This window comes from Eucyclogobius newberryi, unplaced genomic scaffold (assembly GCF_026437365.1).
Source record: "Eucyclogobius newberryi isolate DKJ021-1_F unplaced genomic scaffold, fEucNew1.0.hap1 SCAF_1, whole genome shotgun sequence".
NCBI classification, from domain to species: Eukaryota; Metazoa; Chordata; class Actinopteri; order Gobiiformes; family Gobiidae; genus Eucyclogobius; species Eucyclogobius newberryi.
In genome coordinates, this window is record NW_027315723.1 from 34139215 (window position 1) to 34162174 (window position 22960).

Consider the following 22960-nt stretch of genomic DNA (forward strand, 5'->3'; position numbering starts at 1 on the left):
TCGTTAAATATTTCCTTTATTGCTACACTTCTAAACTTCACTGATTGGAAAACATTAGCAGGCTTAGCTTTGCAAAGTGAAAATGCTTTTTGAGTGCACTGTGGAGATCCCCCCAGAGTGAGGCTAACTCCTACACAAACTGTTTACCTGAACGGGGGAGGGGGTCTTTTCTTTCCTCGTATGTTAGCGATGAGTGTGTACTATGAAAGGGCCATGCTAAAATAGAAAGGCGCAGTGATGTAGGGCAGGAAAGGGGGCGTGTGGGTGTAGAGCGGTGCTATTTAAGTTAATGTCAAGAGGTGTGGCTTTGTATGTTTGACAAGTGTATTTAGTCAGGCGGGCAAGTCTTTGTTTAGAAGGTGCACCTTGTTTCGCAGTATATGTTCCTTATATTCGTATCTCACGTGTATTCGATGTGTTTTTATTCCTCACGTTGAAAAACATGTATTCTGTGAGCAAGATTACCTTTCCACGGATCTGACCTGTGAAATGGCCAATTGACTTCCAGGAGTTAAACCCTCGATCACACATTTTTTCTTTCTCATTTTGGCCTATTTCTCATAAAATTCCTCACTAAAATTCAAACTGAAGATGTTCCAACCGTTTGGAGTACAAACAAATGGCTGGAGGCTTTGTGAAGCTGAGGCAGAGAATTATAAGTGGGAATAAGCTCTTCAGAAAATCATATTTAAATCCCTGGATTTTCTTTGCTAAATATAAGAAGCAAAGCTACTATTAGCGATCAGACCTCTAGACCTTGGAGGCTGACAGACAGTAGATTGTAACCTGGCTCTGACAGGTTGATGTTTATCACTCTGAATTGAGTTCTACATTATATCAATCTTGAAAGTCTCACGCAGCCATGACTAATATTTGAATTTGATTGGTCAAAGCATCACAACAGCGAAACAAGCCGAAAAATCAAATCAAGCTGTTGTTAAATCTAGTCAGAGACGAGCACAGACTTCTTCCTCATCCTCAAATACACAAAAACAAAAAGACTGTAAATCTGCTAAAATATGCCAAACTATGTCTGTCTATCACCTCTGTTTGTTTAGGTTTGTCCTTTTGACTTACGCCCAAACCAATGATTGTTCCATCACACAGCAGACTTAAACCATACAGCACAAGCCAAACCAGATGTATTCTCAAGAGTTAGTGAAACAAAATATTGCGAAAATTAATCTGACGTGAGCCAGGTTAAAGGTGGTATGGACAATTTTTTTCAGCAAATTTTTTATCATATTTCCTCGTGGCGTGGATAAATCATTAGTCCTGCCATGTATCAATCATAAAACGCACCTACCGCTCACCTGCAGCCGCGTGCGGTTCGTCCCCACATTTCCGCGTGCCTAAGCGCATGGATCTATCATAATATAGTTCCCTCAGTGTACGGGGCAAAATGAAGACGGAGAAAGACAGTTCGAGCTGACGCAGAAGTGGACAAAAGTCTACGGGAGACGAGCGATGCGATGCGCTCCGTTGCGCTAATAAACAAACGCACGTGTGTGTTGTATCAGTCCACACGGGGGAGTGCGCATGCGCACTTCCGCCTGCATTCTCAAATCGCCGAAAAATCGTCCATACCGCCTTTAAGTAAATTGAGCATTTGTTGGGTTTTGACACTTCCAGGTCCAGGTGGAGTCCATATAAAAGTCCTATAATTGTCTTATTTTAAGGTAATTTTTGCTAGCTTATTTGGAGTACAAACTGACCCTGATTCATCCCTGAATGTTTGATTTGACCAGGAGAGGACAGGAGCTTGGTAGATATTTATCAGATGGTGGACAGCATAATTTAATTATAAATTAGGAAAAAAATGTATATCCTGCCAGCAGGGCGCTGGAATTAAAAGGATAAAAAATTTGCGGTTAGCATATTTTTATGTACATAGAATAGTAGGTAATCAAAAATCTCATCTCGGATGGGGATGAGTCTGCCTACAGGAGGGAGGTGGACCGGCTGGTGTCCTGGTGCAGCGGTATCAACCTGGAATTCAACGCCCAGAAAACAGTGGAGATGATCGTGGAAAGTCACAGCCCCCCAGCCCCCCCTCACAATCACAGACTCCCCCATCACCACCGTAGACTCTTTCCGCTTCCTCTGCAGCACCATCACTCAGGACCTCAAGTGGGGGCTCACCATCAGCTCCCTCATCAAGAAGGCCCAGCAGAGGATGTACTTCCTGCTGCAGCTGAGGAAAGCAAAGCTGACAGCGCAGATGATGGTGCAGTTCTACACGGCCATCATTGAGTCCATCCTCACCTCCTCCATCACCGTGTGGTACGCTGGAGCCACAGCCAGGGACAAACAGAGACTACAGCGCATTGTGCACTCTGCTGAGAAGGATATCGTCTGCAGACTTCCATCTCTGCAGGACCTGTACGTCTCCAGGGCTCTGGGACGTGCAGATTGGATCACAGCCGACCCTTCTCACCCTGGACACAGACTATTTGAGCCACTCCCCTCAGGCAGGAGGCCACTCCCCTAAGGCAGGAGGCCACGGTCCATCCGGACCAGAACCTCCCGTTACAAGAACAGTTTCTTTCCCTCTGCCGTTGAACTCGTGAACACTTCTAAACACTTGCCACTTCAATAACTACAATTGCTGCACTTTCTGCACTACATCTGTAAATTTAACTGTACATTTTGTGTACATTGTAAGCTTTTTTTTTTTATCTTATAGTAAATTAAAATTATTTTTCCTCAATGCATCCCCTTTAAGATTCTAAATATATTGTTTTTATAATTGTTCATTGTATGTTGCACTGAATCACCAAAGCAAGTTCCTATGTTGTATGTATAAATGTTGTTCATTGACAATGGCAATAAACCTTTTCTGATTCTGATATTATAAATGTCTCAATTCAGGTGAAAATGCTTCTTCTTACTTTCCCTATCAACAATATTTAATGTGTTAGTCCACCTGTAGTCTCTTCGTTGCTCTTCCTTTCGGGGTGTGGAACTGTTTCAGATACTGCTGATGCTGCACCTTAGATGCCCCAGCTCACGGCCCTGACCTGTAGATGCATCTCGTCTTCCCGGAGGAACTCTCTCTACTCTAGAGATGAACGGCTCTACATCTGCCTGGAGGAACTCTTTTATTTGCCAATGAAAGCACTTCAGTCCTGGACCGGCAGCTTTACTGTGACGGTAAAACTTGTTCTGGGCTCAGTGAGATGAAAAGCGCCAAAAAATATTGAATAGTGAACATTTAGGAGGCATTTGGTCCGTGAGTGATACACGTGAATGGCTGCAAACTGAATAAAAATGAACTAATTCACATTTTAAGATATATAAAATCCCTTTAAATTGCCTGTAAATGACCAATGTTTTGTCATGCGCATGAAAACTGGCCAGATAGGCAATATAGGCAAAAACAAGCAGGTGACAGACCGTCCACCAGAAATCTACAGCTTTAAGTGCAGATATAAGAAGATATTGTACACAAGTTAAATTGTATGTAGTAGTAGTTTATAGTATGGATATGAGTAAATTGACCCACCAAAAAAAATACAGTGAAGTAATTTAATCTGATCTAAGTCCAAACTTGTTCAAGGAGAAAGCAAGAAAATACAACACTGTGGATGTTTGCGCAGGAGTGATTGATTTGAGCAATACTGTATTTCCTCTCATTTCTTCTTTGTTTCTTATCAACTATTGTGTAATTTAGTCAGAATTTGTATAATGTGTGCGTCATGTTAGATCGTGTAAGAAAACCATTAGAAACCCTGGACCAACGTATGAGATGTGAGATTGTGTATACATGTACACCACATCACGAGGGGCGTGTTATAATTTCTGTAAATACCAAACCACTACTGCTGACTCTAATACAATGTCGGCCTACGCATTTTGCATATTGGCCGTTTCTGTGCTTTTAGACAAGCGAGGGAGTTTTTGTTTTACATTGAGCAAGTTGAAACTCACAACAGGTTTAACCATAACAGAATGAATGAATATGTATCAGATATTCCCATCCACAAAGAACAAATTCAACAAATAAACAATAATTACATCGTCTATCAATATGAATGAATATATCTCTCTGATTCAGTTCTGAAACAGACTCCTTGTTGGCTCAATAAATTAATCAATCATCACTTTGTCCTTTCATCTGTGCTATTACTTTACTTTGGAACAGCTTGACTCTGTATTAGTAACTCTTTAATTATTTGCATTGCACAAGTGTCTTTGGTAAAGCTTCATACTGTCTTCTATTTTTAGTTTATTGCACGTGTGGTGCAATAAACTAAAAATAGTTTAAAATAATCATAAAGGTGCCTATTAATTGTGGTTTTTTTTTCATTATGTATTTCTCTGGACACAGCCTCATGTGATTTACTTTCAAACTTCTGCTTTATTATCTTGTCATTTGCTTAGCATTTGGATGGGACTTTTTCATGTTCATTCCTCTGAACCGCACAATCAGTATGCTCCTTTTTGTACAACAGCCAAATTTAAATTGCGGCCATAATACCGCAAACGCACGAGATCAGATGAGTCATTATCGTCATTATAATAAGGAAACAGCACACTTAATCTCACCTGCAAGGGGAAAGCCCACATGTTAAATTTACGGCTTTACTCTGGAACAAGGAAAAGGAACTGAGACGCCGTCCAAGTCTAAATGCTGTGTCATGTTTAAGAGAATAAAAGTAAAGCTTGGCTTGAGAAAAAAGAAAGTAGAGAATGAAGAATGAAAGATGAAGATAAATGAGTGAATGAAGACAAAATGTATGATGGAACTGCTTCGTATTAGACTGTTTATCAAAAGCCCTAGTACTGTGAGCCTATGATGAGGCAAAAGTAGAAGCACGTTGTTCAAATGTTCAAATTGTTTGTCTGTCTGTGTTTTGTCCAGGCTGTGCCCAGCTCAAGGGCCATGGCGACTGGGTAGGTTCTACCCCTATATACGCACATTTATTTGGTAGAGTTCAATTTAGACACAAAGCAATTCAGGGGCTTCAAGGGCTTCACACCACAGCAAAAAGCACACATAATCATGATAAAACGTACTTTAAAAGAGAAGAGTGCAGATGAAATCCTTGCAGTCGTATGCACAGCTAAACAGAACTGTTGTCTCACATCTGCAGGAAGGCTGTTCCACATTTTAACCGTTTTAAAATCAAACGCTGTTTAGTTCTGACTCTGGCACCAGCAGGAGGCCGGTCCATGTTTAGTCCTGACTCTGGGCACCAGCAGGAGGCCGGTCCATGTTTAGTCCTGACTCTGGCACCAGCAGGAGGCCGGTCCATGTTTAGTCCTGACTCTGGCACCAGCAGGAGGCCGGTCCATGTTTAGTCCTGACTCTGGCACCAGCAGGAGGCCGGTCCATGTTTAGTCCTGACTCTGGCACCAGCAGGAGGCTGGTCCATGTTTAGTCCTGACTCTGGGCACCAGCAGGAGGCCGGTCCATGTTTAGTCCTGACTCTGGCACCAGCAGGAGGCCGGTCCATGTTTAGTCCTGACTCTGGCACCAGCAGGAGGCCGGTCCATGTTTAGTCCTTACTCTGGCACCAGCAGGAGGCCGGTCCATGTTTAGTCCTGACTCTGGCACCAGCAGGAGGCCGGTCCATGTTTAGTCCTTACTCTGGCACCAGCAGGAGGCCGGTCCATGTTTAGTCCTGACTCTGGCACCAGCAGGAGGCCGGTCCATGTTTAGTCCTGACTCTGGCACCAGCAGGAGGCCGGTCCATGTTTAGTCCTGACTCTGGCACCAGCAGGAGGCCGGTCCATGTTTAGTCCTTACTCTGGCACCAGCAGGAGGCCGGTCCATGTTTAGTCCTGACTCTGGCACCAGCAGGAGGCCGGTCCATGTTTAGTCCTGACTCTGGCACCAGCAGGAGGCCGGTCCATGTTTAGTCCTGACTCTGGCACCAGCAGGAGGCCGGTCCATGTTTAGTCCTGACTCTGGCACCAGCAGGAGGCCGGTCCATGTTTAGTCCTGACTCTGGCACCAGCAGGAGGCCGGTCCCTGAGGTCCTCTGGTGCGGGTCGCGAAATGATTTTAGGGGGTCCCCAGATGATATGAGTGAAATTTTATATGGGAATAAAAAGGCTTGACATCTTTCAAACGTAGTGGTAAATGTAGAAAATCAATTGTCGTCCTACCAAAGTACTGTAGGTCTATATCCTATATATATATCCTATATTCCTATATCTGCCTAGATAAGCCTCCCTAAGTCCGATTTATACACTATTCCTTTGATTTTGACAATATGATAGATAGATAAATAAATAAAGATTACTTATTATACATTGAAGACTAGGTAATTGTCAGAAGCTTTCTAACTAAACATGTTGTGTTATTTTTGAAGAACTCGAAGACAGTGTTGAGTCTACAAGCATATCATGAAATCAGATCTGTCTATCCACCATGAAGGGGGCACTTTATAAAATTAGGTTGTAGAACACTGGCATTTTAATCTGATGTTATGTATAATTAATAAAGAAAAAAATATAAATAACAACAGGCAATTTGTGTTCTGACAAATGTCAGTGAAGATTGGAGTATATTCTATAAAGATAAACATCATAATGCTTTCTTCATCTTGGGGCCCTAAAACCTTGGCAATCGCCAGTTTGCATGCAAATGCCATTGTGGGGGCTAAGACTGTGTATATTTTTCATCTTTATAATCCATGTAATTTGTGGTTCTTCATCCAGCTCTGAAAGTCCCTTTGTAGCAACAATATCTGTCTACGAGCCTCAACTCCAAAATCCTAGGGAATACTGTCTTTCTGTGAGAAAATGTTCCATGCTTGTATATACGTTAAAATGTGAATATTTGGAAACGTGGTTTAAAATGACCAGTCACCGTAAAACATCACCATGGAAACGAAACGTACCTCTCGCGCCGGAAGCAGTTCAGTGTTGATACATTCAGTTTCCGGGAGAAAATATTGTTCATGAAGTAAATCCATCCACAGCAAATCCTTTTGGACGAACTTTTGTTAGACTAAGCTTTTTAAAATGTCAAGAGGCTCGAGCGCAGGGTTTGATCGACACATTACCATCTTCTCTCCAGAAGGAAGACTCTATCAAGTTGGTTAGTATGAAAGTTAGATCAGACAAAAGCCGGTGGCTCAGTGTTGCTAACGAGCTAAATGCTCTGTCATGGTTGGCTTAGCCTGGCTTCTAGCGAAGTGATAAATAATACCCCACAGAAGTGAAAGTAAAACCTGAAAAGGAATAAAAGTCGTGTTTGTTTCTTGTATACATTTTGATAGCTAAATGTTGCTAAAATCATAGTTAATCTCCCGAGTGCGCTGATAGCGGCTAGCGTTAGCTGTTAGCATTATTAGCAGTTCAACCAAGCTGATTCATTGTAGAAACTGTCATGTGTAAAACCTGCAAGAAGTGTTTTGTGACAGATTTGTGAGTTGATTAAAGCAGATGCAAACAGTGTCGTGTCCTTCACACGATGAAATGTGAATGTTGAGGAATTTTATTGTCACCTAACGGTATCTGTCATTTAAAAATAAACACATTTTCTACTAACTATAAATAAGAACCTTAATAGTGGGTGGAATAACGGATTAGAGTTTTAGAATGCATTTCAAATGTATTGTTGGTCGCGTCCTAAAAAGGGAGAAAACAAGATAATACAGCTTTATGAATTTGCTCATATTTACTGTTCTGTCAAATTGGTATAAGAACATTTAAAACAAAGTGACTTGTGTTTTACAGAGGTTGAATAATGCATCATGTTTGTAGAGGAGCGTTGCAGTATTCTCTCCCTCACTATTACTGCCTCTTCATGATTTTGCTAATGCCCTAACAATGAGCGACACTGTGGTTGAAAATAAGTGTAAAACAGTCCTTTTTTGTTCATTCCTCTGCAGAATACGCTTTCAAGGCCATAAACCAGGGCGGACTCACATCAGTAGCGGTCCGAGGGAAGGACTGTGCCATCGTCGTAACACAGAAGAAAGTACCCGTGAGTACAGTGGATCTTTTATGCATTCTTTACACTACAGGACTCAGATTTGTCTAAGCTGCAATGACAAAAATGTAACCGATAAAGACCTATAGTTATGCCTCAAGATTTAACGAGGTGTATTAACCTGATTTATTATCTAAACTAAAGACTACTGGTGTTCTTATTTTTCATGTTTTATAATCAAACATGTATGAAACCTCCCTTTTCAAGCCTTTTGTATTCTATTTCACAGGACAAGCTTTTGGATGCCGCCACAGTCACTCACCTCTTCAGAATAACAGATAACATTGGATGTGTAATGTCTGGAATGACCGGTAAATGCAAAGATACTTTTGTCTTATTGTTTTTAATTCCTATTCAATGTATAGAGAAAACAATATTTTTCAATTCGTAAAGTCTATGCACAACAAGCGCTGCTAATGAATTGGTTGTGATTGTTTGGTTTTGTTAGCTACAGCATTGTTTTGTATAGTACTTCTATAATGTATTGAATAAATATGTTTTAGCTGTGTTGTCCTCTACGTTTATGAATGCAGTTCCAAGATAAAATGACCTTTATTTGTCCAACAAGAGGGAAATTCCAGTGTTGCAACACAGATTAGGCACAGAAGTATAATAATAAAAAACAGATAACTTATAAAAAAAAAACTCTTTAGAAAAACTCTTATTAAAGATGGAGGAAGATCTGGGACCAGCAGTTTGTTCTTTTTCTAATGAATGGTTTGTCTGTTTTATTTCCCTCCAGCCGACAGTCGCTCTCAAGTGCAGCGAGCTCGATATGAAGCGGCTAATTGGCAGTACAAGTACGGCTATGAGATCCCTGTGGACATGCTGTGCAAGAGACTCGCTGACATCTCCCAAGTTTACACGCAGAACGCCGAGATGAGGCCACTGGGCTGCTGTACGTACAGTTTCACCTTCAATATATTAGAATGTATTTTGCTTTTGGTTGACCAAGAAGCAAATGTTTTCTTTCAGCTTTTTATTCTGTACTTTTCCCATGCAATCCGTAGTGAGTCTAACCCATCGTCTTCTTCGTCTCCTTTCCGTGCAGGTATGATCGTCATCGGCGTAGATGAGGAGTTGGGCCCGCAGGTGTACAAGTGTGACCCGGCCGGATACTACTGCGGCTTCAAGGCCACAGCTGCCGGAGTGAAGCAGACTGAAGCCACGAGTTTCCTGGAAAAGAAAGTCAAAAAGAAACTGGACTGGACATTTGAACAAACTGTTGAGGTATGAAACTGGACCCGAGTTCAGCTGGATGTCTGTGCAGAAATGAGGGTATTTCTAACAGTGTTCACTCTTGCTTTTCAGACGGCCATTTCTTGTCTGTCAACTGTTCTTTCGATTGACTTCAAGCCCTCTGAGCTGGAGGTGGGAGTGGTCACTACACAGGATCCCAAATTCAGGTAAATTATTACTGTGAAGTACATGGCAATAGATTTTTGAAAACTGCTCAAAATGCTGACCAAGACTGGACAAAGCAATATGTTCCAGTCACAGTTAAGTCCCAGTAACTTAAAGCTAATACCTTGAAAACGGCACCATAACAGGTTTGCGTAACAGAGTGGAACCTGAACCACACTTTGAGAATTCCTGGTACTGCATACACCAGATCAACACCTAGTCACAGTACTGCACATGACCCCAGGATCTGCTGCCACTCAGCTGATCACTAAAACACAAACAATAGAGGTAGTTTAGTTTTAGTACTGCTGTTATTGTGAGAAGAAACGTCACAATTATAACTAACGTGAAATCCTTCATTCATTAAATCTCATAGATCATCATTGCTCTGGTATGCGACCAGCTTAATTAAATAAAACCTTCTGAATAAATAAAGTTATTACCGGTACTTTTCTGTGTACATGGTTTGGAGCACAAACTATTACATATTTATGTTCACCAACAAAAGTGAAAGAACACTTCTCCACGAGGTGTGTTAGGGCGGGTCATGAATAAAGGGAAAGATCTCCTTCCAAAGAAAACGGTCTACAAATCACTTAAGTCTTTTGTGACTGAAAAAACTTTTACATTTATGCTTGAACATTCTTTTTTTTCCTCTGTGGTGCAACCAAACATAACGTGACTTGGAATTTCTGTATAGAGTTACGTTTTTGGAGGATAGATTAACTCTGAATGTTGTATTTTTTGCTAAAGTTCTCATGTATGCTGCTTTATTTCTTAAATGAATTACCACAATGCTCAATGAGGAATAACAAGGAATAACCTTGACTTCCCTGTACTGACCTTCCTGCAGGATTCTGGCAGAGGCTGAAGTGGACACTCACCTGATGTCCCTGGCAGAGCGGGACTGAGCACCAGAAGGTTGGACTAAAACTAGAGCATGATGGGACATCCCAAGTTGGAGACTGGTGTTATCTTTGTTTTGCTGTACATTCACCCCACTGTTTCGTTCAAAAATAAAAAAAACTGTTTTGGAGTAAAAATCAAACTGCTGAGTGAATATATTTGCATTGTGTTTAAAATGTAACTGCCTTATTATGAAAGGATGGTCAGAGTCTTCGCATACGGCCGGTATTGGTTTCATTATTCAGATTTAGAAGCGGTAGGTCTGTGGGAACGGGAGCGCTGCAGAGTTGTAGACTTCCTGTTGTGGCTTGGTGCATTCAAATGTCTGTACATACCTGCGGTGCGTGTGCTTTTACAACGCATGTCATACTGGCCCGGGTTGACCTAGTTCTGATCGGATCTGCTCATTTCTTACACACATTCTTACAGTACATGTCAAATTTAGATGAAAAGCCACTGCGTACATTTACTCATAAATGAAGAGGGGAGCGTCGTCTACTTTTCTTACCGTATAACTGAGCGAGTGCTGAGCAAAAAAAGTTTGGGAAAATATGCTTTGCTAGCCCGAAATCCAAAGTTTTCAATTGCAGCCGTAATAATGATCGTATTATAAATGTTAGTGACAAAAGTACCATATTTTTTGAACAATAAGTTGCACCTTTTTTGGTAGTTTTGGCCCAGGGTGTGACTTATACTTAGAGCGACTTATATGTGATATTATTTGTTGTTTTCACACTTGTAACCACATTTCATACTCCAGTGCAACTTATATATTTTTTCTTCTCTATTATGCATTTTTTAGCTGGTGCGACTTATACTCCGGAAAATATGGTATCTATTAATTGTATGGTGCAATTTCAAAGCGTTATGATAAATGTATTATTAAAGCACAAGTACGCTTCTATTTGTACGTTACATTTTGGGATGAATTCCAGCCTGGAAACGACTTGAGCTATACGAGGACTTCATAATTCGATTGTGCTGACTATATATCCTCCTCCTGAGCTTGAAATGTGTCACCGGGCAGTTTCCTCTTACTCAAACGCTGACCGTCCACTGTCCAGTTTCCTCCCCGTTCAATTGTTGGCTGACCGAGCGTTTGGAAATTACCTGCATCGCCTGCTTAACAATCAAAGCGGACTAAAGTGCAGGTGACTTCTTCAAATTCCCCCAGCATTATTACGGTTAATGATTAAGCCGAAATGACAAAATCGATCAGTAACAGTCTGGGAATCTTTTTTTAATGCCCACATTGTACATTGGTTCAGGAAAGTCCATTTGTGCTGTAACTTCAAACCTCAAGCGTACTTTTTGTGATAGTTTTGAATGTGTTTTTACAAAGATTGTCAGTGGAGTTGTTTAGCGGGGCAGTTGGGAGCGTTCATAATGACTAATATCTGTCTCTTATTCACAAAATATACAGAAACGTGTCAGATTGCAACTTTTATCATGGTTATTAATATCTAGGTAGTGACACATTATCTTTGTTACCTCTTGTACATTTCTACTACAGAATCAGAATAAAGTTTATTGCCATTTGTCAATGAACAGGATTCACGGACATAGGAACTTGTCCTGGTGGTTTGGTGCAACACAAATATCGAACAATGAATACACAAACAATGGACAATAAATAACTACCGGGTATTAAAAATAGGTAAGTAGAGTTAAAAATAGACATAATATGTACATAAAATAAAGTATGTAGTGCAATAAAAAGTGTGCAGTGGGTGCAGAGTGCTTAGGAAGTGTTCATGAGTACAACGGCATTGTGTACAAGTGTCTGCTGTAAACTACATTTGATCTCCACTGTAGTAAGTCTCCAAGTGAAACCTTAACAGCTGTATGTTACAAATACTCGAGTAACTGGAATATCATTTTTGTTGAACTTTTAACTTCTTATTCTAGTCGTTTAATTGTAATTAGTTATACTTTACAAGCCCCAATCGTCCCTATGCACGACTATTTGGCCGCTGAATCAGCTCATTTCCAAAACACATAGCACTGCATCGCCTGCTCCGATTGGCCAGAACTCAGGTAAATGTTTGTAAAATCTGCGTTTAACTGTTAATTAATCAAGTTTTGATGAAAAACATTGTGTAAAACGCTACTACAATCATTAAAAAGTACCTAACGAGAACTGAGTAGTATCTTTCTGTAAACTACTTTTCTTTAAGGCCATTTTTTTGTTAATTGAGTCATTTTTAGCCATGTAACTATGTTTACTTGAGTACACATTTTCAGTACTACGACATACACACAAAAGTATCACTAAATATCAACCATTTTCTACACTTTGACGCTACAACCATTTGTCATTAGCAACAAATCGACCAGGATAAAGGGATTAAAGTTATGAAACCCAATTGTTAAAGACCTTTTTCCACCCGCTCAAATCCACTCTTCTAGTTAGAGAACACGCTCCTCCGAAATATATTTCTGTAAACGATGTACTCGGCTACTGCATGACACTCTCTCACATGCCCCCATTCACTAAACAATAATGTATCCCTTTCACTATCATGTGACTTGAAAAGTTCCCATACTCTTGTCGATTTCCTGGTTACTGTGACTTGGCGTTTGTATTCTTGTAACTTTTCCAAATTCCCATCTTGGTACAAAACGCCATTTCCTACTGTCACTGATGCTTGGAAGTTTCAGTACATTTTGTTCCTCTCGTGGCACCCAGGGACTTTCAGTGGCGTGACTCACAGACCCACTGACCTCGCCCCGACAATAGGAAATCCCAGGCTGGTCTCGAGTCATCATTTTTGAGAGAATTCTGCGATGACTATAAAGTTGGTCATCTTTTATGCGAGCTGCCGGACTTTTAAATGTTAAAACTTGTACAAGATCATAAGACCAGAGACGAAATATGATTGAAAATATCTTTTTCTCTTTTATTCTCTCATAATAGTGTTTAAAGTCACACTATATATATATATATATGTATATATATATATATATATATATATATACACTCAAGTACAAAAATAGTATCTCTGTATTTACATTATTTACATTTGAATATATATATTTTACACATTTTACACAAGGGACTATCAAGAGTTCATGATCTTGCTTCTTTCGCAATTCAATCTCCACTCTCTCTTTTCTTCGGACCGGCTCGGCATCGCCTTCACATCTTCGTGGTTCGGTCCGGCTGGCACCTCTGGACCTCTCAGCGGCCATTTTGTTGGCCTCGAATGGGCAGCCCCGATATAGCAGCTTCACATGTATCGCCAATGTTGTCGTTGTCCTTTCTTTACTGGCCAAACTTGATGTCATCGTACAACTGTGAGGAGAAAAAAGCACAAAAACAGGTTAAAATCAATGCATTTACCACATACAGCTTTATACCTAGTTGTCCATTGTTTATAATGTTTTTTGTACGGATTTTCGAATACTGACCTCATCGTCTGACAGGTCCTCCATTTCGCTGTCGTCCGACTCGCTTGCTGGCAGCGGCCTCAGCTCTTGCGCCGTCTTTTGGTACAGCTGTTGTCGGATTTCTTCATTCTGGCGGCCGTACGTCAGGTGGTACGGCGCGAACCCACCGTAGTTCAGGCTGTTGACGTCCGCGCCCAGATCCACCAGGCAACGCACCAACGGCAGATTTTGGAAGTCAACCGCCAAGTGGAGTGCCGTTCTTCCACTGCACTGCTCCTGTGGGAATAATGGAACAAATCACGTTAGATCGACTGGAAAAAAAAAAAAACAAACGCCGATTTGAGTCGCTTTATGTCGTATTGTCAATTTACCTGTGCATTGATGTCTGCGCCCAGCTTGATGAGGCTCTCCACCAGCGAAGTGTAGCCGTTTATAGACGCCAGGTGAAGGCAGTTGTGTCCTATGGAGGAACAAAAAGGAGAGTTAATTCCATATTCAAAGTGCATTGTTGGCTTTGCACGCAGAGTAAGCTGGGGTGTTTGTGTGGGCGCTCACCACTGTAGTTGGGGAAGGACATGAGCGACGTGAGGTGGCTGTGGCAGTTCTGTGTGATGACGCCGAAGCTGGCCAGGGAGCCCTTTTTGCAGGCAATGTGGAGGGCCGTGTTGCCGCTGTTGTCCGCTAACCTCGGGTCCGCTCCGGCCTTGAGTAGCCTCTCCACGAGCTGCGGCTGCTCTGTGATCACCGCCAGATGCAGTGCAGTCTGGGTAAAGAGGGGAATGCAAAGGGTTAATTTGTGCATTTGGATTAGAAGACTTTATTTTGGTGTTGTGGGTTTTTCTCTCTCTTTTTTTTTTTTTAGAAGAGTTGTTTACCTGTCTCTGGTGGTTCTGTTCATTGAGGAAAGGGTGATTGTGGGACAGCTTGATCATCTCCAGGACATGTTCTTGCGCTTCGTGAATGATGGCCAAGTGTAGAAGCCTGTTGGTGGCAGAGGAGAGAACGAGGTGAGTTAAAATAGTACTTGAAATGTAAAAAAAAAACTGCCCACAGAGGAAGTAGTTCCAGCTATATAAGAAAGAACAAAGCCAGCGCAGCACAGTGTTTCGCAAGACTGGAGTTTTGTCGGGTTATTTCCACCAGTTGTGGCTTGACACATCTGATGCTTTATCAGTTACTGGCAGCGCGCCAGGGACTTTCCTGAACGCGCACAGTAAACTTTAGCCCCGCCCTCCACGCGCACGCCCAAAGTACACACACGCAACCTTGAATAAGCGCTGCTCTGCACACACGTTCTTTAAATATCTCATTTTATTGCATACATTTTTTTTCCCTCCCCGTCTGCAGTGCACATTTGCAGCTTTGTTTACTTTTGCATTTGCACTACTTTGCGTTAAAGCCGCACCACTACTACAACTGCTGCTGCGTAATAATAACAATATAACAAGCGACACATATTTCAGCACGATTTTTTTGTGAAGAAACGTCACGTCAAGTAAAACGCTTGCACTTACGTGTCACCGTCGTCCGTGACCGCGGCTCTCCAGGGCTCGCACTCCGGCGTACACTCCCCAACGTCGGTCACATGCAGCTCCCTGAAGTCGTTAACCATATCCTCGTCCCGCATCGAGTCCACGCCGCTGTCCAGACGCTCCTCCTGGCACGGCGCCGTTTTAACCGCCAGCTTGCCGTCCATGTTGTCCAGGTTATATTCCATTTGCGGGTGGTGAGCTGCTCGGTGCGTGTTGTTCATGGTTGACTGTTGTTGTTGTTGTGTCGTGTTGTGCGTCTGTTTCTAATGGTTGAGGCAGAATGAGCGGCGGAGAGGCGCGCGCGGGCTTAAGTGCGCGCGCGGCGGTGGGCGGGGTTTGCTACTGGGGATTTCCATTGAGGGGAATTAATGCCGTGCTTTTGTGAGAAAAAAATCCCCAAAAAAGATACTCAGAATAAGACCTCGTAGTTTCCTATTAGACACCTCGGTTCACCTGTTATGTAGGCTGCAGTACAAATCAGAGTTTATTCTAATGAATGGGCTGTAGGAGCATGAATGAAAGAGGACAGACAGCCCCCTGACTGCGTGCACAAGAATTCCCTTCTGCTGGGGGGAAATTATTTCATTCAAAAAGCTTCACCAAAGTCACATTTTTTTTTTTTGTACATTTGGATCAAACTGTCCTACTTATGAAGCAGTTTGGCAAAGCATGTTCATTGGTTACACATGTGGATTTGAATAATTGCTGCACTTTGAGCATACCTGTGGCTGTTCCAGGTAACCATGCCATAAACACATTCACCTTTTAAAAGTGTGTTCTGTTTATTGCTCTGACTTATCCATCATATTTTGCATGATGACACCATTCCCATTATATATGTGGAGTTTAGGCTACTCTGGAAGAAATTTGAATGTCTTGGTCGTAACTGACCCAATGTCCTCAAATGCAGTATCTGTAATTATTAAATAAACACACACAAAACAGGAAGCGTTTGAATTTACGTTTCAGTGTATTGTCAACGAAATGCAAAACAAATGGCATGTTTCTCAGAATAATGCCAATGCGTAAAGCTCAGCCAATTCCCAAATGTTATTAAAAAAAATCCCAAAATATAGTTGTGCAACATTACACGGAAAAACTTTGCATTTTGGAATATTCATTTATCTTTTTAATGAACTTAGTTGGACTAATTTTAGTATCTCCTGGGTAACAGCTGTATGTTCATGTTCTATGTTGTCTGGAACACTTTTGATGAATAGAGAATTTTTGTTTCATATTAGTAATGGATATAGTTTAGTCCACAGCACAATAAATATACAATAGTTCAGATGGGGCACAAGTTTCCTCCTGGAGACTCCCTTATGACACCGACACTGTGTATCCCCCTGCTAACCTTTATGTAATTGCCCTGTATTGCTGTTTGTGCAACCATCCCTCTGGGCAATGCACCTTAATTGTGAAAAGTACCCTGGAAATGTAAGCATATTTTGGATTCTGCATAATATCCTTAAATTTCCATCAAATGTCTCTTGTTTGTACCTAACTGCTTTGTGCATTCTCAAGGGCTTTCCTTTCTCCAGTCAGTGCGTGACTGTTCACCTGTCCTGTACTTTCTTGTTCTTCCCTGAGAGAAAAGTCCCAGGTTCATGTTGTTTGTTTGCACAGGTAGGCAACAGTATCCAAGCGCAGTGCAGCATTCACGCCTGTACGGGGCGATACTGCTGCCTCACGCATACGCAGGGACGCGTGTAACGTCACTGGGATAGGTATCTGCTCTTGTGCGTCATTGTTGTCACTGTGTTCTGCTCCTGGCACTTTGAAAATTCCTTTCATAGTTCTCCCAGGGACATTGTATTCATGAACGTTGAAGCGTTATGTCCGGTTGCCAGTGTTGTAAACATGTAGATAAGCACTTAATATGGTAACATTCTGACCATTTATAAGACATACTGGGACTTCCACACTTCACTGCAATGTGTTTCCTGGCAGTTGCTATGACGACCAACATAAAAGTACTAAGGGCTGTCCTGTGCATTTCATGTTGGTACAGTTCCACGTTACTGAGTCACTGCTGGGAGTGACTTGGTAAACTCCTTATGTTAACACTAATATTAGACATTCCCCTGACTAATTCAAGCATCAATTTGCAGCTCAGAGTTACGTAAGATCAGTTGTAGTGGATTATCATGAATAATGTATCTGTTCTACTTGTTAAAAATAATCTCATCCATGCATAGTCTTATTTGCAGCATACAAATGTGTTGCAGCTCCAGAACCGAAGGTTCAAGGGCTCTTTAATGTATTTTATTCTACTCTTGGTCACATCTAAAACATTATGCACAAGTAACAAGCAGCACAAATATCACACGCACTTCATTTTTCAGCTGGAAATAATACACATGTATGTGCAGAAAACCTAAAATATAAACTGATTATTTAAAAAAATGAATTTTTTGGATGAAGTATTGGTATTTTTTGGATGAAGTATTGGTATTTTAGAATCAGAATCAGAAAAGGTTTATTGCCATAGTCAGGGAACAAAATTCACAGGCTAAAAACATACAACAATGAACAATAATAAAGCAAAATATATCAAATATTGCATGGGTATTGATACTTTTTCATACCTCTGTCACTATCAATATGTTGTATTGATCCGTCCGTCTTCATATGTCGCTATAAACTGGTAAAACAAATGATTCTATGTATGTCATGATATGCTGATGAAAAGACTGCAAGGGAATAATAACACTAGTAATAATAATGATAAGAATAGTAATAATGCATTGGATTTTCATAATGTCATTCAAGACACTCAAACAATGCTCCAACCACCACCAGTCACTCATACAGGGCAAGGTGGGTGCAGGTGGTGTAGTGGTTTAAGGCGTTGCACATAAGTGGTCGTTACCACGTCGATGTTGTTGGTTCACCTCTAGAATACAACTGTTTGCCTTTCTCCCCATTTCATGCTACTGTTGTCCTGTACCATGAAGATAATGTCAACATTATCGTCCCTCAGAAGAGCCACATTAGCTGCATGACACGCAATTCCACACAGTCACTCGCAGAACATCACTCACCACAACATCAGCTTCCAAGCAAAAAGACTGTGCACATTTACGGTTCATACGTACGTCCAGTCACAACCAATAAGAACATGCTGTACAATGCAACACTGGAGCAAAAATTCAAAGAAGAAATGGCACTGGATGATACAAGGTTACAATTATCTATCATCCACATTTCATAGTTGAACTTGCATTAAAAGACCACAGACAAAGACACCAAAGAAGGCTCTGCAACAGCAAATAAAAGGATTTAAGCTATAGATATTTCATTTAATTATTAATTACTTCAAGGCATTGGGCTAGAAAATCTTTTTTAAAAACCCTAACATGTCTCTCTCGAGGACCCACTGACAGACTCATCACTTTATGATGGTCCATGTAAAGATCAGTTGTTATTTCCTCATTTTCCAGGCCTGATAGCTAAAGGAGGCATTATAATTATAATTTTGCTGAATGAATGAAACAATTTTAGTACAATTCTCAAATAAAAGACAAAAAAGCAAGTGCTTTGGACGGGTAAAGTGGTTAGGTGCAAATAGGAAACTTCTGAGCCTCAAATGCCGGACAATATAAGATTCCTCAAGCATGCATTAATCCAACCATCATACCAAGATTAAAAGTGTTTAAAACTCTATTTTGCATACATTTCTCACGTCTGTACTTTTTATATGTCTGAAGGCAGAAAATACCCGAGGAGCCATAGTTGTACTGTCATTTTCGTTGAGCGCATAAGGAATGTACAGAGTGTCATAAGACAGGCTTGATACAGTGTGGCCCTGTCATTGTTTGGTTCAGAAAACGCCTGTCCCTTTCCTAAAGTGGATCTGTATCTCTCTGCGACCACCATCAGTCACAGCCTTCATTCAAACAGGAAGCTGGTGTAGATATCTGAACGATGACAATGCACGCTGCCTGTTCCTGACACAGCATTTACACCCACTAGTCTCTCATTCACCACGCACTCTCTTGTTTAGGTCTTTATGCACATATCCTGGAGTAAATAATAGTGATATAGCTGGGTTTAGTGAGTCAGTCTATTCAAATTACTCAGGGACACCGGACGACAGGCATAACGAAAGGAATGCAACCTTTGTGATATTGTTAATATTTCTGTCACATGGTGCATGTTCGAGACCAAAGGAATGAGTGACATTTACTCTGCATATAATCTTACTCACTGGAATAAAGCAATTATTCAAAAAATGTGCGTCATGGGTCTAAGGACGCGTTCACACTTTGTTTGAGCATCGTTGATTAATAATTATCATCTATAACGTTTGTAAAGCGATTATGAAGAGACCCAAGGACACGTTACATAAGGAGACAAACATGTTTAGTCTGTGGTCCAGTTAAAGTCCTGGTTTAGTCCTTTAAAAACTGACTGAAGTGAAGAAAGAAAGAAAAAACGTATAATAATGAATTATAACGATATATTGTTGTTGCTGTTTGGTTTGTAACTGCTGTAAATAAGTGTTATTATTATTACGATTATAGTATTATAGAGTATAAGTGATCTGTTTTTATTATTATATTTCTGTGCCTAATCTGTGTTGTAACACTGTAATTCCCCCCATTGTGGGACAAATAAAGGTGATCTTATCTGCCCCATGACCCTAAAACATGTGCAGTAAACTGATTATGTACTTCTGACTAACCCATGGGAGTTGGTTGAACAGGTTGTACACCCTGGGACCAGTTCCACACTGAAACATTAACAAAGCTTTTTTACAATCAGTTGTATTCATTGTGACTATGAGTGAGAGGTCAAACATCAGTGAAGCAACTGTTGTGTCTTCAGGCAAAACGCTCGCCTACATTACCTCTGAATCTGGTGAGTGAGTGAATGGGTGTCATGAAAGACGCTGTATAAATCCAGGGCATTAATATTACCGATGCAGGGTTCAAATTTACTACTTAAACACATTGTTTTTCTTGGCTCTTTGTACATTCATGGTTAATCATGCTGCATAAATAGCAAAATTAGGAAATGACATTATGAAACTTGAATCCATGGATGACTCAATACATTTGATTGATACTGATTTCTTTCAATTTGAGCCTTTAAACATGTGTGTAATTCTCCCCTTTCACAGTTTCAGCCCAAAGTCACACATTTGTTCAGGGAATTGTGGGCGAGGAACAGGTAACACTTCGGCTTCGGCTTGGTCTCGTCATTCCCACGGTTTGACTGTCGCACACCAAATAGAGACACAAAGGATTACATTGTGACGCGTCCTTCAGCCTCACGGTCGCACAGGCACAAAGTCCTGATGTTTACACGAGATTTGAGCATTTTATAAAGAGGCTATTATCTGAACTATTCTAGTTTTAACGGTGTTATAGCTGCACACAACAGATCAAAATAGCCACAATGAACAAGTGAAACTCATCAAAGCAAGAACGTTTAGGTCTATAACGGGGTGTTAAAGGTGCAAAATGTAGCTTTTCTGGTGGAGGCGTCGCCACCTTGTCTCCATGGAGATATTACTTTGCCAGGAATGTTGCACAATTTTATATTTTTTAATCTGTCATGACCTTTTTCACTTCCAAAAAACATTCATTCTTAACTTGAGCGCTGCATATTTAATGAAGGTGTGGTTGTAGATACTCACAATTTACTGTAATCTAGATGTTAAGGACAAAGTTTTGCAGGAAATTGGGAATTTGATGTAAAATAAAAACATATAAAGGATCTGGAGCTTTATGCAAAACTGGAGAAATCGTCCGCTCTGCACGCTCTACTTCTAAATTGACCGCTCTGCACGCTCTACTTCTAGTTAAGTACTTAAAAAATGTAATCTCCAAGTTTCCACGTTACAGAAGTGCTCGGTTTTGTGTTATTGATACAAATGTTCATTATGAGAAGTGCTTGACATGTGATGTAGAATTATAAAACAGCTCCAATAAATTCACCATCGTTATTCAGAATTATTATTTGCATTGGTTTGCATTGACAGGCTTTGTTCCCATGGACACATTCAAACGCATGTAAATCACCCTGTCAAAGGCTGTGTTTGAAATAAGATTGTTACACACATTTGGTTTTTCCAATAATTGAATAACTCATTATTATACAGAGGATAAAGGAAGGAACTCACAGTGTTATGAAACAGAGTGCATTTTAAAGTCAGAGTTTCTGCTGAGTTTCCTGACACTGACAGTTGTGTGAAAAAACAATGACAACAGAAGCGCAGGATGGAAACAACATAACTAACCACACTGTGCTCTTCAATAAATGCTTTCAGTGTTGGCTGCAGGCAATGGTTTGTGACTGCACTAAAATATAGTAACAAGCCTCCACAGCGTAACCTACGGTAACTATTGACTATTGACTTAAATGGACAAGCCTGACCTCCCACACGCCTTCCAATAATGTAAAATGTATTTATTCCACACATGCAGGGTAATGAAGCCACAGCTGCCCTTCATGGCTCATGGGTCAGACACTGTTACTGTTCTCAACAGACTGGACTGTTTCTACAATTTCAAGTCTTTTTCGCCCCCATGTGGTCGATAGATGAATTGCATTTTAGAGTAACAAGCTTTTTAATTGTAGCCTTATAACAACTAGTGTCTATTTATACTATTTTGCAAAGAATTTTATCTCGTTTACACAGTGCAGTTAGCAGAGGATGTGAAAAGAAACGGGTGACAATGCAGTAATGTTGGATTTCATTACATTCCTTTGTTGTGAAAGACAAGAAGTTCCAACGTTTTGACCTCACACTTTATACATGGACAACTGCACTAAACATGCAGTATATATATTCAGTATACCTGTGGGCCAGTACTTTTTTAATGGTTTTGAATGGAAAACAAACTCAAAGCCTTCACTGCCATATGAATTATTTTTATTTTTTCCATGAGATTTTCATAGGACATATTCAAACCTTCTCTTGTCAGTTGGAGTCAGACACTATGTGATGTCATTATTGTTTTAAATTCTGCAATAAAGTGAAATCATTTCAGGTGCCAGCTCACCGTGTACTCACTGAGTTCTCACGAAACCAGCCTTCACTTTCCAGTCTCCTACAGCTCAGACTGCATCACCTGTCTGTCAGCGAGACAGGAGCGGGTGCCCTGACAGCTGCACCCTGGGGAGCTCTAATCATGTGCCCGTCTGCTTAGGCCCATGTCCGACACCTCAGCACCACCTTCTGCAAGCGGGAAAAGTACTGACTCACACGATGACAACACTGGGTCTAACTGTGCCCTATAAACAATAAGCAGACTGGAGATGTTCGGACATGCAGGTTAATCACCTCACTGTGCATGTAGGCCTCTGTAAAGCAGAGGTGGAGGAGGCTAAAGTACTCAGATACTCAAGAAAAAGTACAGTTAAATGGCTAATAATGTATTCAATCACAAGTATAATTGCTGCCAAATTTATCTTTCAGTAAACATAAACAATACGTATGAAATTACATCTCACGATATCTACGTTTTAGTGTTATTTTAGCATCAGTCTTTTATGCAAAACATATATTAAACAGTTTAAAGCAGAATTAGGTTGTTTAAAACTACCATCCGCTTTTTGTCTGAAGGCTATCAAAGCAAGCGATGCAGTGTTGCTTTGAAATTGAAATCTATTATTGGAGAACCCCTTGAGTTTTCTCACTTTTAGAGGTCTTTTGTTCAGGAGTAGAATAGAGCAAAGGCAGGGGTGAGGTGTGTGTAACTTGTGCAAGTGCTCAGTAACTCTTATGATTTTAAAATCAACAAATTACAATTGGCCTCCTAGTTAAAAT

General features: G+C 40.8%; 3 protein-coding genes across 3 annotated transcripts in view; 1 reads left to right on the forward strand and 2 right to left on the reverse strand.

Annotated features, from left to right (window-relative positions):
• The window catches only part of psmc1b (proteasome 26S subunit, ATPase 1b), a 471402-nt gene that overhangs the window by 318670 nt on the left and 129772 nt on the right, over positions 1-22960 (reverse strand). The window lies entirely within an intron of this gene.
• LOC140359542 (proteasome subunit alpha type-6) lies at positions 6874-10400 on the forward strand. Its single transcript, XM_072444517.1, has 7 exons — positions 6874-7051; positions 7848-7942; positions 8178-8259; positions 8691-8846; positions 9000-9178; positions 9260-9354; positions 10206-10400. The coding sequence occupies exons 1-7, from the start codon at positions 6976-6978 to the stop codon at positions 10261-10263; spliced, it is 741 nt and encodes a 246-aa protein (XP_072300618.1). The 5' UTR covers positions 6874-6975; the 3' UTR covers positions 10264-10400.
• nfkbiaa (nuclear factor of kappa light polypeptide gene enhancer in B-cells inhibitor, alpha a) lies at positions 13295-15416 on the reverse strand. Its single transcript, XM_072444748.1, has 6 exons — positions 15163-15416; positions 14524-14629; positions 14204-14411; positions 14020-14108; positions 13670-13924; positions 13295-13553 (listed from the first exon to the last, which is right to left on the reverse strand). Exons 1-6 carry the CDS (start codon positions 15399-15401, stop codon positions 13524-13526), a joined length of 927 nt encoding a protein of 308 aa, XP_072300849.1. The 5' UTR covers positions 15402-15416; the 3' UTR covers positions 13295-13523.